The sequence below is a fragment of the Chiloscyllium punctatum genome, chromosome 46, assembly GCF_047496795.1.
Source record: "Chiloscyllium punctatum isolate Juve2018m chromosome 46, sChiPun1.3, whole genome shotgun sequence".
Classification (NCBI taxonomy): Eukaryota; Metazoa; Chordata; class Chondrichthyes; order Orectolobiformes; family Hemiscylliidae; genus Chiloscyllium; species Chiloscyllium punctatum.
Genome location: NC_092784.1, coordinates 48191353 through 48217400, shown reverse-complemented (window position 1 = coordinate 48217400; position 26048 = coordinate 48191353). Strand labels below are relative to the sequence as shown.

Genomic DNA, 26048 nt, shown 5'->3' with positions numbered 1-26048 from the left:
TGGAACTAAAAGCTTTTGAATCATTGAGCTTGTAATTACTGAACAACACAGCATTTAAAAGGTCATTTAGTCTACTGTGCTTGTGCCATTTCCAACTTATCCATACTCCCCATCTGCCCAAATTTTCTTTCCTTTTTTAAGTCCAATTGCTTTTCCAAAGTTGCAGCTAAATCTGCTTCTACTCCTCTTTCTGGCAGTGCACTCGAATCATAGAATGACGTGAATCTGTGTTTTAACCTGTGATTAATACCTGCATATTTTGTTTCTTCCACTGCAGCTGCTTTGTACAGAAAGAAAATAATTGGTACTTCTCCGGACCTGTGCTTCTGATAATTTTGGTAACACCTAAATCCTTGTTTCAATTTTTGCTGCTTTGCTAGTGTTCTCTTATTTTTTACTCTTTTCACAGACGAGTTGAACATGAATGTAGCTATCAGGAAAAAATCTGCCATTTCCCCTATTGGTATTCAGTAGTGGATAGCCTTCCTGCCTCTTAATCCTGAGGCTGTGAGCTCAAGTCCTACTTCAACATTTGAGCCCATAACTCAAATTTTTGAAGGAATGCTCCACTGTTGGAAATACTATCTTTCAAATGAGATATTAAACCAAGGCTATCTCAGGTGGGTGTAAAATATCCTGTGATTTCATCTCAAAGAGTAGCAGTGGACTTATATCTGGTATCTTACCCACAGTTACCCCTTTAGCCATTGCTAATAAAAACTGATTATTGTTACAGTCCTTGCTGTGTGAAAATTGGTTGCTGTGTTTCTTAAAATTCAATAGAGCTGACAGTTCAAAGTACTTCATTGTCTGGAAAGCATTTTAGAATGTCCTGAGATTATGGAAGGTGCTATATAAATGCAAGACTTGCTTTCATTTCTAATAAGCTTAGGATTTCATATTATTTCACTGCTCATCATAAACAAGTTTAACTTTCCGGGGCTAACGGCCGTCTCACATTATATGCAGGAAAAGACTCTTTTGTAGGGCTTTGGAATGATTCAATGTTTGATCCAGGCTGGGCAGGACAATGCCAGCTGAGTCGAACTTGAATATAACAGTGGCATGAATTGAGGGTTTCAGCTGTGATTGGGTGGTAGAGTAGTGATGGAAACCCTAACAAACAATGAGAAATGGTCTGAATGTAAGGCAAAAAGTTCAGCTCAGTGTGAAACAAGATGGATGGAGCAAGATGAATTCTAAAGAGGTATCTGGGGGACAATGTGATGGAGGGCAACCAGAAGTACAGAGATAATAGAAGACGTAATGATGGATTTTGGATGTGTTGGGATTCACTGGGAAGAAAACTTTGACTCAATTAACTCTTGAATTCAGATGCCAGAAAACGTTTCTTGAGACAATGCTGAGGGGGAAAGGGAGGACTTTGTTGTCATTGATGTGACCCCCAAGAGGCAGCACATAAATGTTTATCTGGGGAAAAGAAGGATGGTTTCCTAAAACACACACTTTGCTGGAAAGAATTGGTGAGATTCTGTTATTTCCTGGTCAAGTTGGGTTGTCTGAGTCATAATCCATTCCATAAAGAACACTTGGTTCTGTACTAGCCATGATCATGATGTTTTTGGATTAGTGGTGCTGGAAGAGCACAGCAGTTCAGGCAGCATCTGAGGAGCAGCAAAATCGACGTTTCGGGCAAAAGCCCTTCATCAGGAATAAAGGCAGAGAGCCTGAAGTGTGGAGAGATAAGCGAGAGGAGGGTGGGGGTGGGGGGAGAAAGTAGCATGGAGTACAATAGGTGAGTGGGGGGGGGAATGAAGGTGATAGGTCAGAGAGGAGAGGGTGGTGTGGATAGGTGAAAAAGGAGATAGGCAGGTAGGACAAGTCATGGGGACAGTGCTGAGCTGGAAGTTTGGAACTAGGGTGAGGTGGGGGAAGGGGAAATGAGGAAACTGTTGAAGTCCACATTGATGCCCTGGGGTTAAAGTGTTCCGAGGCAGAAGATGAGGTGTTCTTCCTCCAGGCGTCTGGTGGTGAGGGAGCGGCGGTGAAGGAGGGCCAGGACCTGCATGTCCTCGGCAGAGTGGGAGGGGGAGTTGAAATGTTGGGCCACAGGACGGTGTGATTGATTGGAGCGGGTGTCCCAGAGATGTTCCCTAAAGCGCTCTGCTAGTAGGCGCCCAGTCTCCCCAATGTAGAGGAGACCACATCGGGAGCAACGGATGCAATAATGATATTAGTGGATGTGCAGGTAAAACTTTGATGGATGTGGAAGGCTCCTTTAGGGCCTTGGATGGAGGTGAGGGAGGAGATGTGGGCGCAGGTTTTGCAGTTCCTGGTGCCAGGGGAAGGTAGCAGAATGGGAGGGTGGGTTGTAAGGGAGCGTGGACCTGACCAGGTAGTCATGGAGGGAACGGTCTTTGCGGAAGGCGGAAAGGGGTGGGGAGGGAAATATATCCTTGGTGGGGGGGTCTTTTTGGAGGTGGCGGAAATGTCGGTGGATGATTTGGTTTGTGCGAAGGTTGGTAGGGTGGAAGGTGACCACCAGGGGCGTTCTGTCCTTGTTACGGTTGGAGGGGTGGAGTCTGAGGGCGGAGTGTGGGATGTGGACAAGATGCGTTGGAGGGCATCTTTAACCATGTGGGAAGGGAAATTGCAGTCTCTAAAGAAGGAGGCCATCTGGTGTGGTCTGTGGTGGAACTGGTCCTCCTGGGAGCAGATACGGTGAGGCGGAGGAATTGGGAATACGGGATGGCATTTTTGCAAGAGGTAGGGTGGGAAGAGGTGTAATCCAGGTAGCTGTGGGAGTTGGTGGGTTTGTAAAAAATGTCAGTGTCAATCGGTCGTCATTAATGGAGATGGAGAGGACCAGGAAAGGGAAGGAGGTGTCAGAGATGATCCAGGTAAATTTAAGATCAGGGTAGAATGTGTTGGCGAAGTTGATGAATTGCTCAACCTCCTCACGGGAGCATGAGGTGGCGCCAATGCAGTCATCAATGTAGCGGAGGAAGAGGTGGGGAGTGGTGCCGGTATAATTACGGAAGATCAACTGCTCTACGTAGCCAACAAAGAGACAGGCATAGCTGGGGTCCATACGTGTGCCATGGCTATCCCTTTGGTCTGGAGGAAGTGGGAGGAGTCGAAGGAGAAATTGTTAAGGGTGAGGACCAGTTCGACCAAACGAATGAGTGTGTCGGTGGAAGGGTACTGTTGGGGATGTCGGGAGAGGAAAAAACGGAGGGCTTGGAGGCCCTGGTCATGGCAGATGGAGGTGTAGAGGGATTGGATATCCATGGTGAAGATGAGGCATTGGGGGCCGGGGAAACAGAAGTCTTGGAGGAGGTGGAGGGCATGGGCAGTGTCTCGAACATATGTGGGGAGCTCCTGGACTAGTGGGATAGGACAGTGTTGTGGTAGGTAGAGAGGAGTTCAGTGGGGCAGGAGCATGCTGAGTCAATGGGTCGGCCAGGGTGGTCTTGGGAAGGAGGTAGAACCGGGCAGTGCGGGGTTCCCAGATTATGAGGTTGGAAGCTGTGGGTGGGAGGTCTCCTGAGGTGATGAGGTTCTGTATGGTCTGGGAGATGATGGTTTGGTGATGGGGAGTGGGGTCATGGTCGAGGGGGCAGTAGGAAGAGGTGTCCTCGAGTTGGCGTTTGGCTTCAGCGGTGTAGAGGTCAGTGCGCCAGACTAACACTGCACCCCCTTTATCTAGTGGCTTGATGGTGAGATTGGGATTGGAGGGCTGCGTATTGTGAGGGTGAGAGGTTGGAGTGGGTAGGGTGATTGAGGCGGTTAATGTTCCAGCGGCAGTTGGAAATGAAGAGGTTGAGGGCGAGTAATAAGCCAGCGCGGGGTGTCCAGGTAGATGCAGTGTGTTAGAGGTGGGCGAAGGGGTCCTCGGAAGGTGGGCGGGAGTCCTGATTGTGAAAGTAAGCTCGGAGGCGGAGGAAGAAGTGTTCGACGTCACAGCATGTATTAAATTCAGTGATGCGTGGACGGAGGGGAATGAAGGTGAGTCCTTTGCTGAGGACTGATCGTTCGTCCTCAGTGAGGGGAAGGTCTGGAGGGCTGGTGAAAACTCGGCAGGGCTGGGAGCTGGGACCTGGTGTGGGTGTGGGTGTGGAGCTGGGAGTGGGGGCGGAGCCGGTAACTGGAGTGGGTGTGATGGTGGGGAGAATGGGGGTGGAGTCATGAGCAGGGGTGGTGTTCCCCTCAGGGCTCTGGGGGCTGAGAATGGTGACAGTGGGATATGTGGGGGGCGTGTCAGCAGAATGCAGGTGAGTGGCGTTGGTGTGGGCAGAACTGGTGGCAGATACAGCAGTAGGGGTGTCACTGAGCGTGTGACATCAGCAATGATGAGGGGGCGGAAGTGATGTCACGTGTGATGTATGAGGAATTGTGAGGGGTGGAAGCGGTTGTGGGAGTGGCCATGATGGGGGCGGATGTGACATCATCAATCAGCGTGATCATTATGTTACTGGACTAGTAATCCTTAAGCCTTGCTTAGCCACCCTGGAGACGTGAATTCAAATCCCAACACCACAACAGCTGGGGAATAAAAATTCAATTCATGAACTAAATCTGGAATTTTAAAAAAAAGTAACCATGATCATGAAACCATTGAATTGTTATAAAAATCCATCTTATTTGCTGATGTCACAAAATAGGAGATCTGCCATCTTACTAGACCTGACCACCACGGAACACAAGACCCAAAGCAATGTAGTCATCTGAAAGGGTATGCAAATCACTTAGTTTTAATCAAGTAGGTAGCTCATCACACTCTTCTCAAGGGCAATTCAGAATGGACAATAAATAAATAATTTAAGTGATGAAGAGTCATCTAGACTCAAAGCGTGAGCTTGCTGTCTCTCTATGGATGCTGTGTGACCTGCTGTGATCTTCAACATTTGTTGTTTTCAATTGAAGTGAATCCCATATTTCATTAAAGAATAAAATAAAAACAAATGTATAGCCAGTAAGAAACCATGTAAAAATCAGTACATATTCATGTCAAAATCTTTCTATTAGGCATCTTGAGTTGTTTTACTAATTTCCACTACACTTGAGGGTGTTTCTCATGCGAACTTGCTTATGTTTTATATGCCCTGGAAAAGCTGGCTGATTATGTTAAGATCCAGATATTCTAATTGTCCTGCAGGTTAATATTGTCATGTTCGGTAGAACATTCTGGATACTGACTGAGCAGATTTCTGAACGCAACACTGAAATATCACAAATCAAAGATTCCAGGTGTGTTGAATTACATTAATGAATATTTTCCCAACTCAAAAAGGAAATGCATCTAAGGAGGTAGAATGGGTGTTGTAGCAAATCAGCTGTCTGGGTGAGGTGCCTGATGGCTGGAGGGTGGCTGACTTTGTATCTTTGTTTCAGAAAGTTTGTAAGGAGAAACTGGGGAACTGGAGACCTGTGAGTTTGACTTTGGTTGTGGGTAAATTGTTTGAGCTGATTATAAAAGTTAGGATTATGGATAATTAGAGAGCAAAAATGGATTAGGGACAGTCAGCATGCTTTAGTGTCAGGAAAATCGCGTCTCTCAAACTTGATTGAATATTTTGAGGAGGTTACCAAAACGGCTGATGGCAGAGCAGTAGACATTGTTTATTTGAACTTTAGTAAAGCCTTTGACAAGATTCCGCATGGTAGATTAATTAGTAAAGTTAGGTCACATGGGATTCAGGGTGAGCTTGCCAGTTGAATACATAATTGCTTTATGTCAGGAGACAGGGAGTAGTGGTGAAGGGTTGTTTTTGACTGGAGGCCTATGATCAGCGGAGTTCAAGCCAGGGATTGGTTCTAGGTCCTCTTTTGTTTGTCAATTATATAAATGATTTGGATGATAATATAGAAGGCATGGTTAGTAAGTTTGCAGATGACACCAAAATTGATGGCAGAGTAGACATTAAGAAGGTTTTCCAAGATTACAATTGGCTGAAAAACGGCAGATGGAGTAAAATCTGGCTAAATTTGCACTTTGCTATAACAAACAAGGGTAGGGCTTATATAATTAATGGTAGGACCTTGGGTAGTGTTGTAGAACAGAGGGATCTGGGGTGCAGGTATATAATTCTTTAAAGCTTGCAACAAATGTAGTCAGGGCGGTTAAAAAGGCGTTTGGCACCATTGCCTTCATTGCTCAGTCCTTCGAGCATAGGAGTTGAGACAATGTTGAGGTCGTACAGGACATTGGTGAAGCTCTTCAGGAATACGGTGTCCAGTTCTGATTGCCCAGTTAGAGGAAGGATATTATCATGAAGGAGTGGATTCAGGAGAGATTTACCAGGACATTGCTGGGCATGGAAGGTTTGAGTTACAAAGAAAGGCTGGATAAGCGGAGACATTTTTCCACTGGAGCATAGGAGGGAGGTTGAAAGGTGACCTGATAGACGTTTATAAAATAATGAGAGGCCTTAGCGAGTTTTGAGAAGATTTGTAGCTCAGGTTGAGATTTTGGATGTAGGTTTGCTCACTGAGCTGAAAGGTTCATTTCCAGACGTTTCATTACCTAGTAAGGTAACAAAATATCTGGAAATGAACCTTTCAGCTCAGCGAGCAAACCTACATCCAATACGAAGAGGTATAGATAGAGTTGGTGGTAGTTTGAGCTTTCCCTAAGGTGGGGAATTCCAAGACTAGGGACACATTTTTAAGGAGAGAGGAGAGAGATTTAAAAAAGACATGGCAGGCAAACACTTGTGGAATGAACATCCTGAGGAAATGGTGGATGCATGTACAATTACAACATTTAAAAGACATTTGGATAGATACATGAATAGGAAAGACTTAGCAGGATATGGGCCAGGAGCAGGCAGGTGGGACTAGTTTAGTTTGGAATTATGTTCGGCATGGACTGGTTGGACCAAAAGGTCTGTTTCTGTGCTGTATGACTCTATGACTATGTTTTACACACTATTAACTTTCTTTTCCAAAAGGCATATCTTGGAAAGTTTCCAATATTAAAGCATTACTCGATTCCATATTGATTTTTCCATGAAATATTAAATGTCCAGTTTATAAGAACCATGCACTATAGAAATGCACTTGGGCCATCATGCTCAAGCTGGATATTTGTAAGTGCTATCCAGTTTGTTCCTGTGCAACTATTTCCCCATACTCATGCATTTTTTTCCTCAAGTGTTCCTCCAGTTCCCCTTCAGAGGTTACTGTTGAATATGCTTCCACCACCCTTTCAGGCAGGGCATTCCACTCCACATCACAGTAGTGTGCTGCATTTAAAGACATTCAACTTATCATTGTATTGGCTGTTATTTGGGAGTTATATTAAAACTGTTACCAGTGGTTGGTACCCCTCTAGTTCCCGATCCCCTTGCCAGAATTTCACATTACAGAAAACGAGACCAATTTAATTGAACTCCTATCACCAGGAGGAGTGTGACACTAACTGCAGAAGGGGTGAATGGAAGGCAATGTTAGAGGATTTGAGTGCTGGGGTTTGTAGATTTATGAAGCTGAAATTGTTCATATTTAATGGCTTGAGCAAAATTTATCAGCATACTTTAATACAATTTTGTTACAACAGAATCATTTTGTTTCCTTTTGCAGAATGCTGACATTTAAAATACTTTTACAGCTAGTTATCTTGGGATGCCCCTGGATTATTGGATTCTTTGTTAACAAAGGTTCCAGTGAAATATTGGAATACATATTCATTGTAATTATACCTCTCCAAGGCTTCCTGATTTTTCTTATCCTGTGTGTTTTCAGTGCTGAGGTATGGTATACAATACTGACACAGTGTAACGTTATGCTAAATTTGTATAAAATTGTGCTTACAGCCCACTCAGAATACTTTGCAGAAAGCACACTTGGAATAGGCGGCACTTAGTCACAGTGCCAAGGATCCAGGTCTGATTCCAGTCTGACGTGACTGTGTGGAGTTTGCACTTTCTCCCCATGTCTCTAGGTGCTCCGGTTTCCTTCCACAATCCAAAAATGTGCAGGTTAGGTGAATTGGCCAAGCTAAATTGCCCACTGTATTCTGGGATATATAGGTTAAGTGTATTAGTCAGGAGTAAATGTAGACTAACAGGGTAGGAGAATGGGTACTCTTCAGAGGGTTGGTGTGGGCATGTTGGGCTGAAGGGCCTGCTTTCACATTGTAAGGCTTCTATGATGATGGAATACCTTGCAAAGTTTGGGTCTTCATTATAAAATAATGATATAGATGCATGGGGGAAACTCTTTATGATAGCACATCCGAGAATTTTAATGGTACAGCTGATTTCTCTAGATAACCGAGAGACAATTTTATGGAGATTTTTAAAATTACGAAGAGGTTTGTGATTAAAAATTCAACAAAGGTATTTCCATTTGTAGGGAGTTCCAAACAAAAGGCCATACATATGTGAAATGAAAAACGGCATTATGAGGGTATAAATAGAATAGTGTGGGCAGAGTTGGTTAGATAGAAAGAAGTACCAATCAAGTTCTAGGAATAATATCTTAACAATGTGACAGTATTCTTAGAATCTGGTACATCTCAGATCATGTATACATATATAGTGGTAACACATAGTAAAGAGAGATTTGAAGAAGCCTAAACCTAAGCAAGAAGATACTTGTTGGTCTTGTCTTCTCCTCAACCAGCCCATGTCTTGAACTTAACACCTTAGATAGATGTGGGTATAAAACTGCAAGATTGAAAAGGGGGTTGGGGGCAATGTTTATTTTTTTGATTTTTGGCAATCTCAGTGAAGCTTTACTTTAAAGCCATCTATACTTGTAAGGGAGATGGTGGCTCACTGGACCAGAATTCCAGCTGAATGCTCTGAGTTCAAATCCTACCACAGCAATTCAAATTCAATTCATAAAAATTTGAACTGAAAGCTAGTCTCAACAATTGTAACCAAGATCATTAAAAAGTCCACCTGGATCAGTAATGCTCCTTTGGGAAGGAAATCTGCTGTTTTGCATGGTCTGACTCCAAATTCACACTAGCTACCCTCTGAAATAGCACTAGCAAGCCACTCATTCAATATCAATTAGGGAGGACAACAAATGCTGTCCAGCAAGAGCTACAGCTCATGAAAATAATTATATCTACAATTATTTGATGTTGGCTGTTATTGACCAGTCCAAACCCTCTCAACATCTTAAGAAGATAACCAAGACCAAAACGTTTCTTATTTTCAAAGGCAAATGTAAGGCTGTGTGTTCAGGATGTAATTCAGTTGGTCAAACTACCAGGTTTGAAGCAAAACCTACCTTATTCTAACACAATACTTAAAATACAAACAAAGGAAAGACAATTTGAAATAACCTAACTCTATTAGAAAACTTAACACAATATTAGATTATTTAAATACTAAACAGCACTGTTCCAATATAGTAATGTCCTATAAATACGCCTTTGGCAAAGGCAAATTCAGTCTTAACCTCTGTTCATAAAAAAACATGAAAAAATACACCTCTTAAAGCTGTAGTGTCATCACAGGTAACATCTATCTTCAACAGGAGATGTTTTATTCCAAGAGCATCCTTTCAATTTGAAGAGCAGGAAGGGAAGCAATAAAGAAAAATATAATTTCTGGATCAAATACAATAAGTGAGCAAGGTGAAAATTTCAAGATATGCAAACTTTATAAAGTAATGAGCAATACAGACAGAGTTAATGGTAGTTGTCTTTTGCCAAGGATGGGAGATTTCAAGACTAGGTAAGAAGAGAGAAATGGGGGCAAATCATTTATGCAGAGTGTGGTTTGCGTGTGGAATGAACTTCCTGAGAAAATAATGAATAGGAGTACAATTACTACATTTAAAACTTATTTGTATAACTATATGAATAGGAAAGGTTTGGAGAGACATGGGCCAGTAGCAGGCAGGTGGGATTAGTTTATTTTGGAATTATGTTCAGCATGGACTGTTTGCACCAAAGGGTCTGTTTCCATGCTGCATGACTCTGTGCTTCTACGACTCTGTGTCTCAAATCAATAGCCACAGCATCTTTTTGAAATCTCTCTATGATCTTCTTTCTCAAAAGGTGAGAGATGAATTTAAGAAATGGTTTCTGGGAGCTATGCGAAAGCACAAAACATCCACCTCAACACTTTATTCTGATACCACCTAATCCAAATCAGTCAATCATGTGGGTAAGTCTGCAATTTCCAGTTGTTCTGCAGTTGAACAGCAGGGTGAATGTTTCTCACATCCATAAAAGGTTTTTCCTTAAACCTGGATAATTATCAACAAGGTGGATTTTATCTGTTGCAGAACTAAGACACATTGTCCATATATTGCAACCTTATACAAAGATCCCAGAGGCAGCAATAATTTGGGATGCTGAAAAGACCCTATTGTCCCTTACCCTATTTATTGTGGAATGTCATCTGCCATTACCACAACGTCTGTGAGATTAAGCAGACCAAAAATCTGAATAATTTTTTTTCTTTTTCTCCCCAGAGTGAAGCCAAATATAGGCTGAAGCATAACTACAAGATGTACAATTATTTCTGAATTTTACTTGTTTTTAATCCAGTATCAAGAAAATTCTTAGTTCATTGAGAAATATTTATAGCTAATTGTTTGTTTCGTGATCAGTTTATTATATTTTGATTGAAGATAGAAGCGAAAGGTGTGATTTTCTTTTTCATTAGCTATCAAGGAGGTGTGGATAACACCAAGATGAGATTTATTTCCTGTTCTATGATATGTTAAGAACAAATCATTATTCTACTTTTTATATATGAACAAAATGAGACATTTTCTCAGGATTCATCTTTCTCCGATTCTCCTTATTAAGGAAAAAAAATCAGCCTGAGAAATTCTCTCACCAAAAACAGTAGCAAAGGCAGTTCGCCAAGGCACTTTTACCTGCATTTTGTGGTGTATTTTTTAATGGATAGATGAAATCAATTATATTGCATTCATGCTCTGCTAGGTTTTCACATTTCATGTTCCTCTCTAACTATAAACAAAATAACATGTATAGTTTCACTCGCACTGTGTGTTTTGATCGCAAGTTATGTTTCCAAATTCTGATTTGTGTGACACTTCGGTGGGCAACTCACGTGTAGTCCAATGACTGATGCAGAGTTGAGCCTAGAATAAATAAAAAAGCAGAACTGTGGATGCTGTAAGTCAGAACCAACTGGAAAAGCTCAGCAGATCTAACACCATCCATAGAGCGAAATTAGAGTTAACGTTTCAGGTCAAGTGACCCTTCCTCAGAACTGACCCATAACGTTAACTCTGCCAGACCTGCTGAACTTTCCCAGCAATTTCTGTTTTGGCTTATGTTGAGACTAGATTAATCTCACCAATACCCTTAACAAAATCAAGATCAAGCTGATTAGTGGTTCCAGCTGCCATTGGCACCTGTAATTTGGTCATGAAAATGAAAGTAGTTTCGGAAATAACCCAGAACACAGCATTATCTAAAATAATGTCATTTATATCTATTCTGACATCCAGAAATGACACACAGTCAGTTGCTTATTATTAAAACTTAGGATACAAGGAAGCCATTCAATTCATCAAGCCTGTTCTGTGCAATTCATTCAATTATCACTAATCTACGGGTTAACTCTATTTACCTAACCTTGGTTCTAGAACTCTGACTACTCTTGCCAAACATGAACATTTTAAATGATTTAATAAAATGAACTAGAAAAGCATGTGGCAAATATCACAGATGTCACAATACATTATCAATGGTTTATTTGGGCTGTGATGGTAGTGATTATAGCTTATAATGAACAAAATGATCCTGAAAAATTGCCTATCAAAATGAGCCTGGTGTAAGAATAGATTATAAGGCATGTCTGGAATAACCTGCAAACAATTGTTTCCCATTCCAAGATAATCCTTCTTCCTCACTATCTCAGGAGTCACAATTCATCCTGAAATCTGAACATTTCAAAAACCCATTTGAGTTTGATCACTGTGAATGATCCATTTTCTTTGTCAATTTCCATCCTCAGAATCCCTGATAGATCCAGAGTCCAATACAGGATATACTGGAGAACTTTTATGATACCCTTCTACACAAAACACTCTAGCAGAATAATCACTTCTGTTAATTTGCTAGGTCTTCCTTCCTCCCCAATCTTCTCTGTCCTTTGAGCGGCCTCTGACCAATTTCCCTCTCTGACATTATTAATCCTAGCTCTAATTCTGGTTAATTCCTGTACTTAGATAGACTTCTGCTCTTTTTTTCCTACATGGGCGCTGGCAGGTGGGACTAGATTGGGTGGGGATATCTGGTTGGCATGGACGGGTTTGGTCTGTTTCCATGCTGTACATCTCTATGACTCTATGTCCTCTAGTTCAGTTAGGGCTATTGTGCTCTTCTGGAAGAGATGTAGGTTCTACTGAAGCATTACCTTGGACAGGAAAGGACAAAAAAAATACCAAACTGGAGATGTCCCCATCTTTATTTCAGTTCTTATATCCCTTTACACCATCATCACTTGTGCAATTTAACTTTATGCACTCCACCTGATCTCAAATCTTACCTTATGAGTTTTTGCCTTCATCTTCCTTCTCTCTGCTTGATTAAAATCTGTTGCTCCTCCTGCCTGTACTACATAAATAAAGTGCTGTCCAGTACGGACTACATACAAACCACATATCTCTCCAGCAGTAACTATGCTTGAAAAGTAGAATTACTTCTTTGGTTGAAAAGTGCTTTGGTAGCTTTTGGAGGCTGTGAACAATTCACGTAATTACATTTCCTTTTTAAATCAGTCTTTTGTTCAAGAAACTCAATCACAATGTAAAGGCTGTACTGTAGGCGACTTAATGCTAAAATCACTTATTGACAAATAAACTAAACCATAATAGCATTTGTGGAACAGCCTGATTCATATCATACAGACAATATCCCAGACACCACTATCACCATCTGTGGATTTGTCCTGTCACACAGCAGGACAGACCCAGCAGAGGTGGCAATACGGTGGTATACAATCAGGATGTGTTACTCTGGGAGACCTCAACATTGATTCCAGCCCTGATGAAGTCGTATGATTGCAGGTGAAACATGGGCAAGGGAACCTCCTGCTTATTACCATATGATGATTTGGCTGATCGCTTTGGCTGATCAATCAGCACTCCTCCATGTTGAGCAACACTTGGACGAAGCACTGAGAGCAGCAAGGGTGCAAAATATACTCTAGGTGGGGGTTTCATGCCCACAACCAAGAATGGTTCAGCAGATGCACTACTGATTGAGCTAATTGGGTCCTAAGGGACACAGCTGGGTCTGCAGCAGATGGTGAGGAAACCAACAAAATGAAAAAACATACTTGACCTTATCCTTACCAATCTGCTGGCTGCAGATGCATCTGCCCATGATCGTATCAGTAGGAAGTGACCACTGCACAGTCTTTGTGGAGACGAAGTGCTGCCTTCACTTGAGAATCCCCTCCATCCTATTGTCTGGCATAATCGCTGTCCTCAATGGACAAGGTTAAAACTCACACAACACCAGGTTATAGTCCAAGGTTTATTTGTAAGCATTAGCTTTCAAAACACTATCTCTTCACCAGATGATCGTCAACAAATAAACCTGTTTGTTTGTTGTGGGCGGCACGGTGGCACAGTGGTTAGCACTGCTGCCTCACAGCGCCAGAGACCCGGGTTCAATTCCCGCCTCAGGCGACTGACTGTGTGGAGTTTGCACGTTCTCCCCGTGTCTGTGTGGGTTTCCTCCGGGTGCTCCGGTTACCTCCCACACTCCAAAGATGTGCAGGTCAGGTGAATTGGCCATGCTAAATTGCCCGTAGTGTTAGGTAAGGGGTAGATGTAGATGTAGGGGTAAGGGTGGGTTACGCTTCGGTGGGGCGGTGTGGACTTGTTGGGCCGAAGAGCCTGTTTCCACACTGTAAGTAATCTAATCTAATCTAATCTGTTGGACTATAACCTGGTGCTGTGAGATTTTTAACTTTGTCCAGCCCAATCCAACACCGGCTCCTCCAAATCATCACAGACTTCAAATAGATCTAGCAACTCCAGACCAGGCATCAATAAAGGTGCTATGGATCATCAACAGCAGCAGATTGCTGATTCCTGATGAAGGGCTCCAGCCCAAAATGTCAATTTTCCTGCTCCTCGGATGCTGCCTGACCTGCTGTGTTTTTCCAGCAACACACTCTCAACTCTGATGTCCAGCATCTGCAGTCCTCACTGTCTCCTAGCAGCAGATTGCCCTACAGGATGGATCTGCAACCTCATGGCCTAGCATATTCTCAACCATTACTATCAAGCCAAGGGATCAAGCCTGATTCAATGAAGCATGCAGGAGGGCATGCCAATACCAGCACCAGGCAAACCAGAAAATGAGATGTGTTATGGACCAGCCCAGACCACCTCAAAACATTTCAAAAAGATAGCCCATGACATCAAATACACTCAATTGAGTGCGACATTAAGGAACCCCACCAAAACTGCAATCAATTAGTGTCATGGGGAAATCTCTCTGCTGGTTGTAGTCATACTTGGCATAAAGCCAATTCAATTGATTGAACATGATATCAGTAACAATGACAACTGTACTGAAGACTTCTGTTCCAGATCGTGCGACTCCCCTAGCCAAGCTCTTCCAGTACAGTTAGTGGCATCTATCCAACAATGTGAAAAATTGCCCAGCGATATCCTGTACACAAAAAGCAGGAAGAGTGCAACCCAGCCAATTACGACCCGATCTGTTTATCTCAATCATCGGTAAAGTGATGGAAGGTGTCATCAACAATTCTATCAAGCAGCATCTGCTCAGCAATAACCTACGCACAGATGCCCTGTTTGGGTTCTGCCAGAGCCACTCCCTGACCTCAGTGTTGCCTTGATTCAGATATAGACAAAAGAGTTGAATTTTAGAGGTGAGGTGGGAGTGACAGTCCTCGACATCAAGAAGGCACTACCAAAACTGGAATCGATGTGTGTTCAGAGGGGGAAACTCTCTCTGCTGGTTGGAGTAATACTTGGCATAAAGGAAGATGATTGTGGTTGTTGGAGATCAATCATCTCAGCTCTAGGATAGTCATGCAGGAAGGAGTTCATCAGGGTCACGTCTGAGGCCCAACTATCTTCAGTTGCTTCAATGATTTTCATTCCATTATAAGGTCATAAATCGGCATGTTCGCCAATGTCTGCATAATGTTCAGCACTAATTGCAACTCCTCAGGTACTTAAGCAGTCCATGTTCAAATGTAACAAGATCTGGACAATATCCAGACTTAAGCTGACAAGTGGCAAGTAACATGTGCATCACACAAGTACCAGGCAATGACAATCGTCAATAAGAGGCAATTTAACCACTGCCTCTTGACATTCAATGGTATTACCTTCACTGAATTCACCACATCCGTGGGGTTACTGTTGACCAGAAACTCAACTAGATTTGTCACATAAATACAGTGGCTACAGGAGGAGGTCGGAAGCAAGGAATACTGCAGTGATTAACTCATCTTCTGACTCCCTAAATTATGTTCAGCATCAACAGGTTTTACGAGACGGGCTAAACCCTCCTGCTTAATTTAAACCAGCAATACAGAAAAGATTTAACCCGGGCAGTAATCTGTGAAAATTCAAGAGGCCAAGAGCTATTTAAAGTAAAAATTAACAACTTTATTTCTTAAAGCATAACAGAGAATAATTAACTAATGATTATTTACAACTCCTTCTTTTAAGTTATCTTTTACCTTCCCTTTGATCATACTAGCCCGATAAAACCACTGATTAAGATTTATCAAAAGTCAACTTTTCAAAATCCAGCCAGATGTTTAATCATCTTTCCTCCTTCTTAGGGATTTCTGCTTCACAGGTCACGGATCAATAAAGGTACCTTTAAGAGAGCTATTCTCCAGTCAACCAAGTCTTTAGCTTGGCAGTTCTCCCCCCGACTGTTCAATTTTCCTTGGTCTTATACACCCCCCCAAAGCATCAGATTGTGTCATAAGATTGTCTTTTATTGGCTTTTAAGATTGTCAACATACTAAATTCAAATTTGACTGGAGTTCGGTTTTTTGGGGGGGTATATTTTAAACTTATTGACCTAATTCGAATTTGTTTTTGCAACTAGCTAATCAAGTTGTTCGACCAAATGTTACATTATATCTTTTTTCAGAACACTTGGTGCTGTCAGGTAGTTCTGCTAACTTTTAACTCTGTTAAAGGTACAGTACACCCACATCTTCATTACACAGAACACAAGTCAGGAGAGTGATAGAATACTCCTTACTTGCCCGGATGTATGAGGCTCCAACAACACTCAAGAAGCTTGTCATCATCCAGGACAAAGCAGCTCGTTTGATTGACATCATGTCCACCAGCATCCACTCCCTTCAGCACTGGGGAGCAGAAGTGAGTTCTATTTTCACGCTGCACTGAAGAAATTCACCAAAGGTCCTTAGACAGTACATTCCAAACCCATGGCCATTTCCATCTAAAAGGACAAAGGCAGCAGATACAATGGAAACACCACCACCTGCAAGTTCCCCTGCAATCAACACTCCACCCTGATTTGGAAATACATTGCTTCTTCACTGTTACTGGGTCAAAACCCTGGAATTCCCTCATAGAGGGCATTGGGGGGCACCCTATTGCATTTGGACTGCAGGAATTCAAGAAGGAAGCTCACCACAACCTTCGCAAGAGTAACTTGGGACAGGCAATAAATGATGGCCAGGCTACAAATTACATATCCCTCAAATAAGTTTACGATAATTATTGGTTCAATGTGTAGCATGAGTCGGAGTCTGTAGCTTTCTGGATCCACACCAGAGAATTGAGGACAAAAACGCAGTGCAGGACCAAGGCAGAAAAGATCATATACACTAGGTAGCTAGGATAGTGAAAAAGGCATTTGATATGCTTTCCTTTATTGGTTAGAACATACAGTATAGGCATAGGGAAGTCATGTTGCAGCTATATAGGATATTGGTTAGGCCACTTCTGGAATACTGTGTGCAATTCTAGTCTCCCTCCTATAGGAAGGATGCTGTGAAATTTGAAAGGGTTCAGAAAAGATTTACAAGGATGTTGCCAGGGTTGGAGGGAGAGGCTAAACAGGCTGGGGCTGTTCTCCCTGCAGCGTCAGAGGTTGAAGAGTAACCTCATAGAGGTTTATAAAATCATGAAGAGCATGGATAGGGTAAACAGACAAAGTCTTTTCCCTGGGGTATAGGGAATCCAGAGAGAGAGGGCATAGGTTTAGGGTGAGAGGGGAAAGTTTCAAAAAGGACCTAATGGGCAACGTTTTCATGCAAAGGGTGGTACATGTATGGAATAAGCTACCAGAGTAAGTGGTGACGCTGGGGCAATTACAACACTTAAAAGGCATCTGGATAAGTATATGAATAGGAAAGTTTTAGAGGGATAGAGGCCAAATGCTAGCAAATAGGACTATTTCAATTTAGGATATCTGGTCACCATGGCTGAGTTGGACCAAAGGGTCTGTTTCCGTGCTGTATAACTCAATGACTCTAATTTCAAGATAAGTATTCTGTCTTAGGTGTCCTGTCCAATTTTTATCTTTCAACCAACATAAGTAAAACAGGTTAGCTAGTCATTGTTTCGTTACTGTTTGCGTGAACTTGATGTGCGCAAATTGACTGCCATGTTTCCCACATTACAACAGAGATGCTTCAATTTTGCTGATGGTACAATCTGAGATTGGGAAAGTTGCTTTATAAATGCATATCTTTCTTTCCTTCGTAGGATCATATAAAAATACTTGCACCTCCAAAAACTGATTATGGTTGATGAGTGCTCCTACATTGTGGTGACCCTATTTCTTGAACTCCACAACTAACTTACACCATTGTTAATGGGACAGATGGTGGGTCTCAGAAAACTGCCTGGTGATTTCATAATGGATATTCAACTCATCGCCCAGGACGGAAATCCCTAAGTCAGTTTTAAGAAGTTTTTAAACTGGAATATTTGACATAAAATTTTAATACATTAGATACAAAATTAATATTCATTTCAAATAAATTGTACATTTCCCAATGCAAAAAAGTTGCGAATTTCCACGGGTCTCCACATCAGGTGCCTGTATTTGGCATCCATAGTAGACATAACATCACGAGACAATGTTCGATGTCGGCTCTGCTATAACATGGTATTTGTCTTCTTGTGCGATCTCTGTTATAAGAAATCGCATATTGCAGCACCACTGAAATGAATCGGGCCGAAATCACATTATAACCAACAGATGCTTTAAAAAGTGTCCCCAATTCGTCATTTGTGTTCCAGCAAATTCGCACTAACAAAACACACATTATTTCAGTACATGTAATTCTGCAATAATGTTCAAAGTCCTTAGTGTATTCAGCTTATAGATCCATCCCTATTGGCACCAATCTATTGTGCAGGTTCAGTCTATAACCTTCAGGGCTGATCCCTCATTGTGGACTTTGAATTGAATCCAAGTCAAGGTGATAGCTTGGCAGGGAATTGGAAAGAACTCTCTTTCGACCAAGATGTGGCTACAAGAGCTGCTCCCTTTAAGTATTTTAGGTGTTGGAGCTGATTTCCTTAAATTCCAGGAGCAGTAACTGCTGTTTTATAAGCTGTTGAATTGTTTTGGAACTTTGGGGATAAGAATATCAAAACAACATAACTTTAAAAAGGAGGAAGTGAGACAAAGGTAGAATCAATATGGTCTGTTTGTGTGTGTGTGTGTGTGAGTGTGAGAGAGTGTGAGAGAGTGTGAGAGAGTGTGAGAGAGTGTGAGAGAGTGTGAGAGAGAAAAATCTACACTATCTGACACAGCAGTGAATCCGCACAGCCACTTCCTTTGCTGTTTGAGTTCAAGTATTTCTGGACATTGGAGTGCGTCTAAGAAAATTAGCAAACACCGAAAGTCACAGCTGACCTTGGACAAACTTGCATGGGAGAGCTCACAGCTTGAGAGCAAATAAGTGCATGGTTTTAAAGTGCAATCTCACTGTCCTTTTTTTAAAAATCTATAACAGTGAGTAGAGTGAGATTTTTATTGGTTATATGCTTTATTGAGATCTGCCACTTGATTAAAACTTTAAAATATAACACAGAGGTACGAAGTTAGCCTGGAGCAGTGTGTTTTAGTAAGACTGTGCCATTTTCTGGGTCTGTAGATTGTTAAGGTGGAAAGATGGTCTTTAGTAGAGTGATGTGCTCTTTCTGTTGAATGTGGGAGATTAGGGAGAGTTTTCATGTTACTGGTAATTATGTCTGCTGCAAGTGTTTTTGATTGCGAATGCTATCAGATTGCAAGATCAGCTTGAGCAGCAGTTTGGGGCAATCAGGAACTTACAGGAGCTAAGGGGTGTGAAGGATGGCAGTTTATAAGAAGGGAGAAAAACTGCAGATACAGTCAGGTAGATGGGTTACCTCCAGGAAAGGTAGGAAAGGGAAGCAGGTAGTGCAGGAGTCTTCTGTGGCTATCCCCATCTCAAACATGTATGTTGTTTTGGAAAATGTAAGGGGTGATGGACTCTCAAGGGAATGTAAAATGAACAGCTAAGTTTGTGGTACCGAAACTAGCTCTAATGTAACAAGGGGTATGTCAGCTTCAAAGTGATTGACTGTGATAGGGGAATCTCTAGTCAGATGCACACATCGACATTTCTGCGGCCGACAGCAAGAAATCAGAATCGTGTGTTGCCTCCCTGGTGCCAGGATCAAGGGTATTGAGTGCAGAATATTCTCAAAGGGGAGTGGGACCAGCAAATCGTCATTGTACACATTGAAACTAACAACATGGGAAGGATATAGGCTGAGATTCTGAAAGGAGAATGTAGGAAGTTAGGCAGGATGTCCTCGAGGGTAGTAATATCTCAATTAGTCCTGGTACTACGAGCTAGTGAGGATAGGAATAGGAGGTTAAAGGAGATGAATACATGGCTAATGAGCTGGTGCAGGGGTGAAGGGCTCACATTTTTGGATCATTGGAATCTCTTCTTGGGTAAAAGTGACCTGTACAGGAAGGACTGATTGCACGTGAATTTGAAGGGGAATAAAATATTGGCAGGGAGATTTGCTAGTGCTGAGCAGGAGGATTTAAACTAGTAAAGTTGCGGTGGGGGGGGTGCAGAAGACAGGGAGGTAGTGAGTAAAGGTCAGTCTGAGAGTGGTATAGTTGGGAAAAGGAGCAAGTCAAACAGTCAGAGCAAGCAGGAACAAAGCAGAAAACAAGGTGGTACTGATATATTAAACTGCATTTATTTCAATGCAAGAGGCCTAACAGGAAAAGACAGGTGAACTCAGGGCATGGTTAGGAACATGGGGCTTGTATATCATTGCAATGACATGTGACTCAGGGGTGGTAGCTTAACGTTCCAGGATACAAATGCTATAGGAAGGACAGAAAGGGGGGCAGGAGAGGAGGGGGAGTGCCGTTTTTGAGAAGGTATAACATTACAGCTGTACTTAGGGAGGATATTCCTGGGAATACATCCAGGGAAGTTTTTTGAGTGGAACTGAGAAATAAGAAAGGGATGATCACCTTATTAGGGTTGCATTATAGAGCCCCTGATAGTCAGTGGGAAATTGAGAAACAAATTTGTAAGGAGAGTTCAGTTATCAGTAAGAATAATAGGGTGGTTATGGTATGGAATCTACTCTTGGGAAACAAGACAAGGTAAGTGACTAAGGTGTCAGTAGGAGAGCACTTTGGGGCCAGTGTCATTAATTTTGTTCATTTTTAAATTGTGACAGAAAAGGATAGGCAGGATATGAAAGTTAAAGTTCTAAATTGGAGGAAGACCAATTCTGAAGTATTAAACAAGAACTTTCAAAAGTTGATAAAGGGAGGATGTTCACAGGTAAAGAGATGGCTGGAAAATGGGAAGCCTTCAAAAATGAGTCCAGAGACAGTATGTTCCTGTTAGGGTGAAAGGCAAGGACGGTAGGTGTAGGGAATGCTGGATGACTAGAGATTTGAGGTTTTGGTTAAGAAAACGAAGGAAGCCTTTGTCAGGTATAGACAGCAGAGACTGAGTGAATACTTAGAAAAGTATACTCCTACTGCCTTTATACTCAAGAGGCAATTGAGGAGGGCAAAAGGGGACATGAAATAGCTTTGGCAAATAGGGTTAAGTCAAATTCAAAGGGATTTTATAAATACATTAAGGACAAAAGGGTAACTACGGAAAGAATAGGACCCCTGAAAGATCAATAAGGCAGCCTATTTGTGGAATTGCAGATGATGGAAGAGATACTAAATGAGTATTGTGCATCAGTATGTATTGTGGAGAAGGACATGGAAAATATAAAATGAAGGGAAATAAACGGTGACATCTTTAAAAATGTCTATATTACACAGGAGCAAGTGCTGGATGTCTTAAAGGTGGATAACTCCCAGAACCTGATCAGGTGTACCCGAGAACTCCGTGGGAAGCGAGGGAAGTAATTGCTGGGCCCCTTGAGGAGATATTTGGATCACCAATAGTCACAGGTGAGGTGTCAGAAGACTGGAGGTTGGCTAACGTGGTGCCACTATTTAAGAAAGGCGTTAAGGAAAAGCTCAGGAACTATAAACTGGTAAGCCTGACATCGGTGGTGGGCAAGTTGTTGGAGGGAACCCTGAGGGACAGAATTTACTTGTATTTGGACAGGCAAGGCCTGATTAGGAATAGTCAACACAGCTTTGTGTGGGGGAAATGTCTCACTAACTTGATTAAGTTTTTTGAAGAAGTAACTAAGAGGATTGATGAGGGTAGAGTGGTGGACTTCAGTAAGGTGTTTGACAAGGTTCCACATGGTAGACTGGTTAGCAAGGTTAGATCACATGGAATACAGGGAGAATTCACCATTTGGATACAGAACTGGCTCAAAAGTAGAAGACAGAGGGTGGTGGCAATGGGTAGTTTTTCAGACTAGAGGCCTGTGACTTGTGGTGTGCCACAAGGATTGATGCTGGGTCCACTGCTTTTCATCATTTATACAAATGATTTTGATGTGAACAAAGGAGGCATAGTAGGTTTGCAGATGACACCAAAATTGGAGATGTAGTGGACAGTGAAGGTTAGCTCAGCGTACAATGAGATCTTTATCAAATGGGCCAATGGGTCGAGGAGTGGTAGATGGAGTTTAATTTAGATAAATGTGAGGTGCTGCATTTTAGAAAGGAAAATTGGGGCAGGACTTATATATTTAATGGTAAGGTCCTGGGGAGTGTTGTTGAATAAAGAGATCTTGGGGTGCAGGTTCATAGTTCCTTGAAAGTGGAGTCGCAGGTAGATAGGATAGTGAAGAAGGCATTTGCTATGCTTTCCTACATTGGTCAGAGCATTGAGTATAGGAGTTGGGAGATCATGTTGCTGCAGTACAGAATATTAATATGGCCACTTTTGGAATAGGAAGGATGTTGCAAAACTTGAAAGAGTTCAGAAAAGATTTACAAGGATGTTGCAGGGTTGGAGGGTCTGACCTGGAGTGTCACAGGTTGAGGGGTGACACTATAGAGGTCTATAAAATTATGAGGAGCATGGATAGGGTAAATAGACAAGTATTTTTCTCTGAGGTAGGAGAGTCCAGAACTAGAGGGCATAGGTTTAGGGTGAGGGGGGCAAGATTTAAAAGGGACCTGAGGGGCAACCTTTTCACGAAAAGGGTGATGAGCATATGGAATGAGCTGCCAGCAGAAGTGGAGGAGGCTGATACAGTTACAACACTTAAAAGGCAGCTGGATGGGTATATGAATAGGAAGGGTTTAGATGGTTATGGGTCAAGTGCTGGAAAATGGGACTAGATTAATTTAGGATATCTGGTCAGCACAGACGAGTTGGGCTGAAGGGTCTGTTTCTGTGCTGTACATCTCTATGACGCTACTCCCTAGTCACATCTTCAACTTTACAGAGTGATCTAGATAGTAGATTCGCGCAGAAACCAGCATGCACTGGTGTTTTATCCTGCTCCTATGCAACAAGCTTAACTACCCAGCCAACACTCAATGTAGTATGAACATGGGGAAGCTGCTGCACCAACACTAAAAACTTTGTAACTCTGTCATTCTCTACTGTGACCTCTCAGACATTCCTTCTTTTCTTCATCCCTAAAAATATCTTACTTTCTCTTATTTCAGACTCCGTTTGATCAAGCTTTCAGTCATCTGTCCCATTCTCTCCTTAAATGGGTCAGTGTCAAACCCAGCACAATATCTTTATGCTTTTTGTTTTAATAAAAGCTATTCGTAAAGACTGTCGTTAGTTGGAGTGCTGGCTGCATTTGTGATGCAACATTTTCTGAACGCCTGAAACATTCACTCACTCCACTTCCAGTACATTGTGGACTTCTGATGGAAACAGGAGTGATTACCTGGAGTATACGTCTTTTGCAATTGGACAAGTTGATTATTGATTAGCATTGACTGCCAGAAAGAATAGACTGTTGAGTAAAGAAAACATATTGGGGATAGTACAGAACCTCTTGAGCTGGAAGGAAGCTATCTCCAGTCTGTCACCTTGATTAGCTCAAAAAAAAACTGAAGAGAAAAGAAACTTTTAACTCTTGCTGAGGAAAAAATGAAGAACTTCCTGATAGCTCAGCCAACTCAAGGAAGGATAAGATGGAGTAAATGTAATTTTTACTTTACTTGGTGCCAGTAAGAAAAGCCAGAGATTGCAAAAGAGGAAAAGGATCAGTGAAAGAGAGAGAACCAAGAAAGAGTAAGTTTTGAGAAGATTTGTAGTTCAGATTGAGGTTCTGGATGTAGGTTTGCTCGCTGAACTGGAAGGTTCATTTTCAGATGTTTTGTCACCATACTAGGTAACATCTTCAGTGAGCCTCCAGACAAAACATTGCTGATGATTCCTGCTTTCTATTTATATATTTGGGTTTCTGAGTAAGTGGTGTCATTTCTTGTGGTAATGTCATTTTCTGTTCTTTTTCTCAGGGGGTGTTAAGTCAAGTCCAAGTCAATCTATTTGTTAATAAGAGTTCCAGTTGGAATGCCATGCTTCTAGGAATTCTCAGTGTGTGTGTCTGTTTGGCTTGTCCTAGAATGGATGCGTTGTCCCAGTCGAAGTGGTGTCCTTCCTCATCTGTACGTAAGGATATTAGTGAGAGAGGGTCATGTTGTTTTGTGGCTAGTTGATGTTCATGTCTCCTGGTGGCTAGTTTTCTGCCTGTTTATCCAATGTAATGTTTGTTACAGTCCTTGCACCACCAATGACATCATCAATCCAAAGAAACCCAAACATATAAATAGAAAGCAGGAATCATCAGCAATATTTCGTCCGGAGGCTCACTGAAGATGTTACCTAGTTTGGTGACGAAACATCTGAATATGAACCTTCCAGCTCAGTAAGCAAACCTACATCCAGAACCAAGAAAGAGGTAGAGACAGAGCAATGGAGAGACAGGACAGAAAGAACAAAGAGAAAAGAAAGACAAAAGATATGTTTTGAATTAGGAATTTCAGCATGACCACCAGAGAGCACCAGTTGTCCACCTTCCTCTCAGCCTCCAAGGTTCCTGGTGTAACATTATCCAAAAAGATGTTAGGGAGTATGGAGTTCCACTGACAATGAAGGAATGGTGTGCAACTTGAAGGAGAACTAGCAAGTTGTGATATCCCTGTGTGCTAGCTGCACTTGTTCTTATAGATGAAAGGTGTTGTCAAAGGCGTCTTGGTGAGATGTTGAAGTGCATTTTGTAGATGGCTCACACTGCTGCCACAATTACAGCAAGTGGGCAGAGTGGATGTTTAATGATGGGTGGAGTCCCAATCAAGTTGGCTATTTGCTTCTGGCTGGTGTTCAGCTTCTTGGGTCTTATTGGAGCTGCAATCTATCTGTCTATCTGAGACACAAAAATGTTTGCATGATTACAATAAAACTACAATTACAAGATAGAAAAGCAGCATAAAAGCTATGAGTGCAGATCAAGTCCAATATCTAACAATGAAAACGCACTTGCAATTCACACCATCATCTCTCTTCACCTTTCAGTGATCTGATCATACATAATCCCATGTCTGTTAATCCCATGTCTGTTAATCAATCATTGAATGAACATAGTACATGGATATCATACTGGTTATCAAGGTATCTGGACAAGATGTGGGAAACACACAATTTCCGGCTGATTGATTCATCCTTCCTAGCAGTTTATCCTACAAGGCACAACCCAACACAAAACGGCCATGTCAGAGGGAGTTTGTGTTAACTGACAGCCTATTCAAAGGGATACCATGGTAGATCACTGGTTCTGGCAAAGTATGCGCCTCTAACAGGTGTCATGCACCCCCAGGGTTGCAGTTTATTTTCTCCCCATTACTCAAACATTTGTCAGTACTCTGTAGCAAGTGGACAAAAAATGGCAGGAGGATAGATGATCACTTGCTCTGTTACCCAAATGGTTACTTAGTGACGACATCACAAATCTCAGTATTTGCTGCACTTAACATTCAATTAAGATACTATAAAATTTTTCAGTTATACATTTACGGTTAGTTATTTTTCCATTAGGAAGATTGTGCATAAATTATATTTCACACACATGTCAAGTTGCATCATGCAAGTGTGTGGATTCCAGAGTCTACTTGTTGCTTTCCTTCAAGAATGTCCAGATGAGTTTATTGACTACATCAGGCTGGTCCTGCTGGACCCAGTGACTGGCCCCAGTGACCACCTTCAACCGGAACACATTGTGTACGTATTGCTCCATATAGGCAGTCATGCCAACTTCGAGAGCTCCATCCTTGTCACCCCAGATCACCAAAGTGGGAACCATCACATCATGGCACTTAGCTGGGAGATGGCTGCAACATAAGCACATTCAGTCAACAAAGGCCGATCAATCTCTCACCTCTGGGTTAGAAGGCATTTTGTTCATGCTCCACAGAAAACCAGAAGCCAGTATTTATTTTATATAGTGTCCCAAAGTAGTGCACAGCAGCATTAGCAAGTATTAAAGGTGAGACCATAGCATTGTGGCAACGTGACAGGACTAGCAATTCACTACTGGTGGATTTTAAATTCAATTAATAACTGGAAATAAAAGCCATTCTCAATAAGTGACCACAACAAATGTCAGCAATTGTCATAAAAACCAACTTACTTCATTTATGCCCTGAACTTAAGGAAATCTGCTCTCCATACTTGGTCTGGCCTACATTT

At 42.0% G+C, this 26048-nt stretch overlaps 1 protein-coding gene across 1 annotated transcript in view; it reads right to left on the bottom strand.

Annotated features, from left to right (window-relative positions):
* Nucleotides 1-23751: 23751 nt before the first annotated feature.
* LOC140468012 (epoxide hydrolase 4-like) overlaps nt 23752-26048 on the bottom strand; it is a 64109-nt gene continuing 61812 nt past the window's right edge. The window contains exon 7 of the mRNA XM_072564158.1: nt 23752-25690. Coding sequence (XP_072420259.1) covers nt 25468-25690 — 223 coding nt within the window. The 3' untranslated portion in view covers nt 23752-25467. The remainder of the gene's footprint in view (nt 25691-26048) is intronic.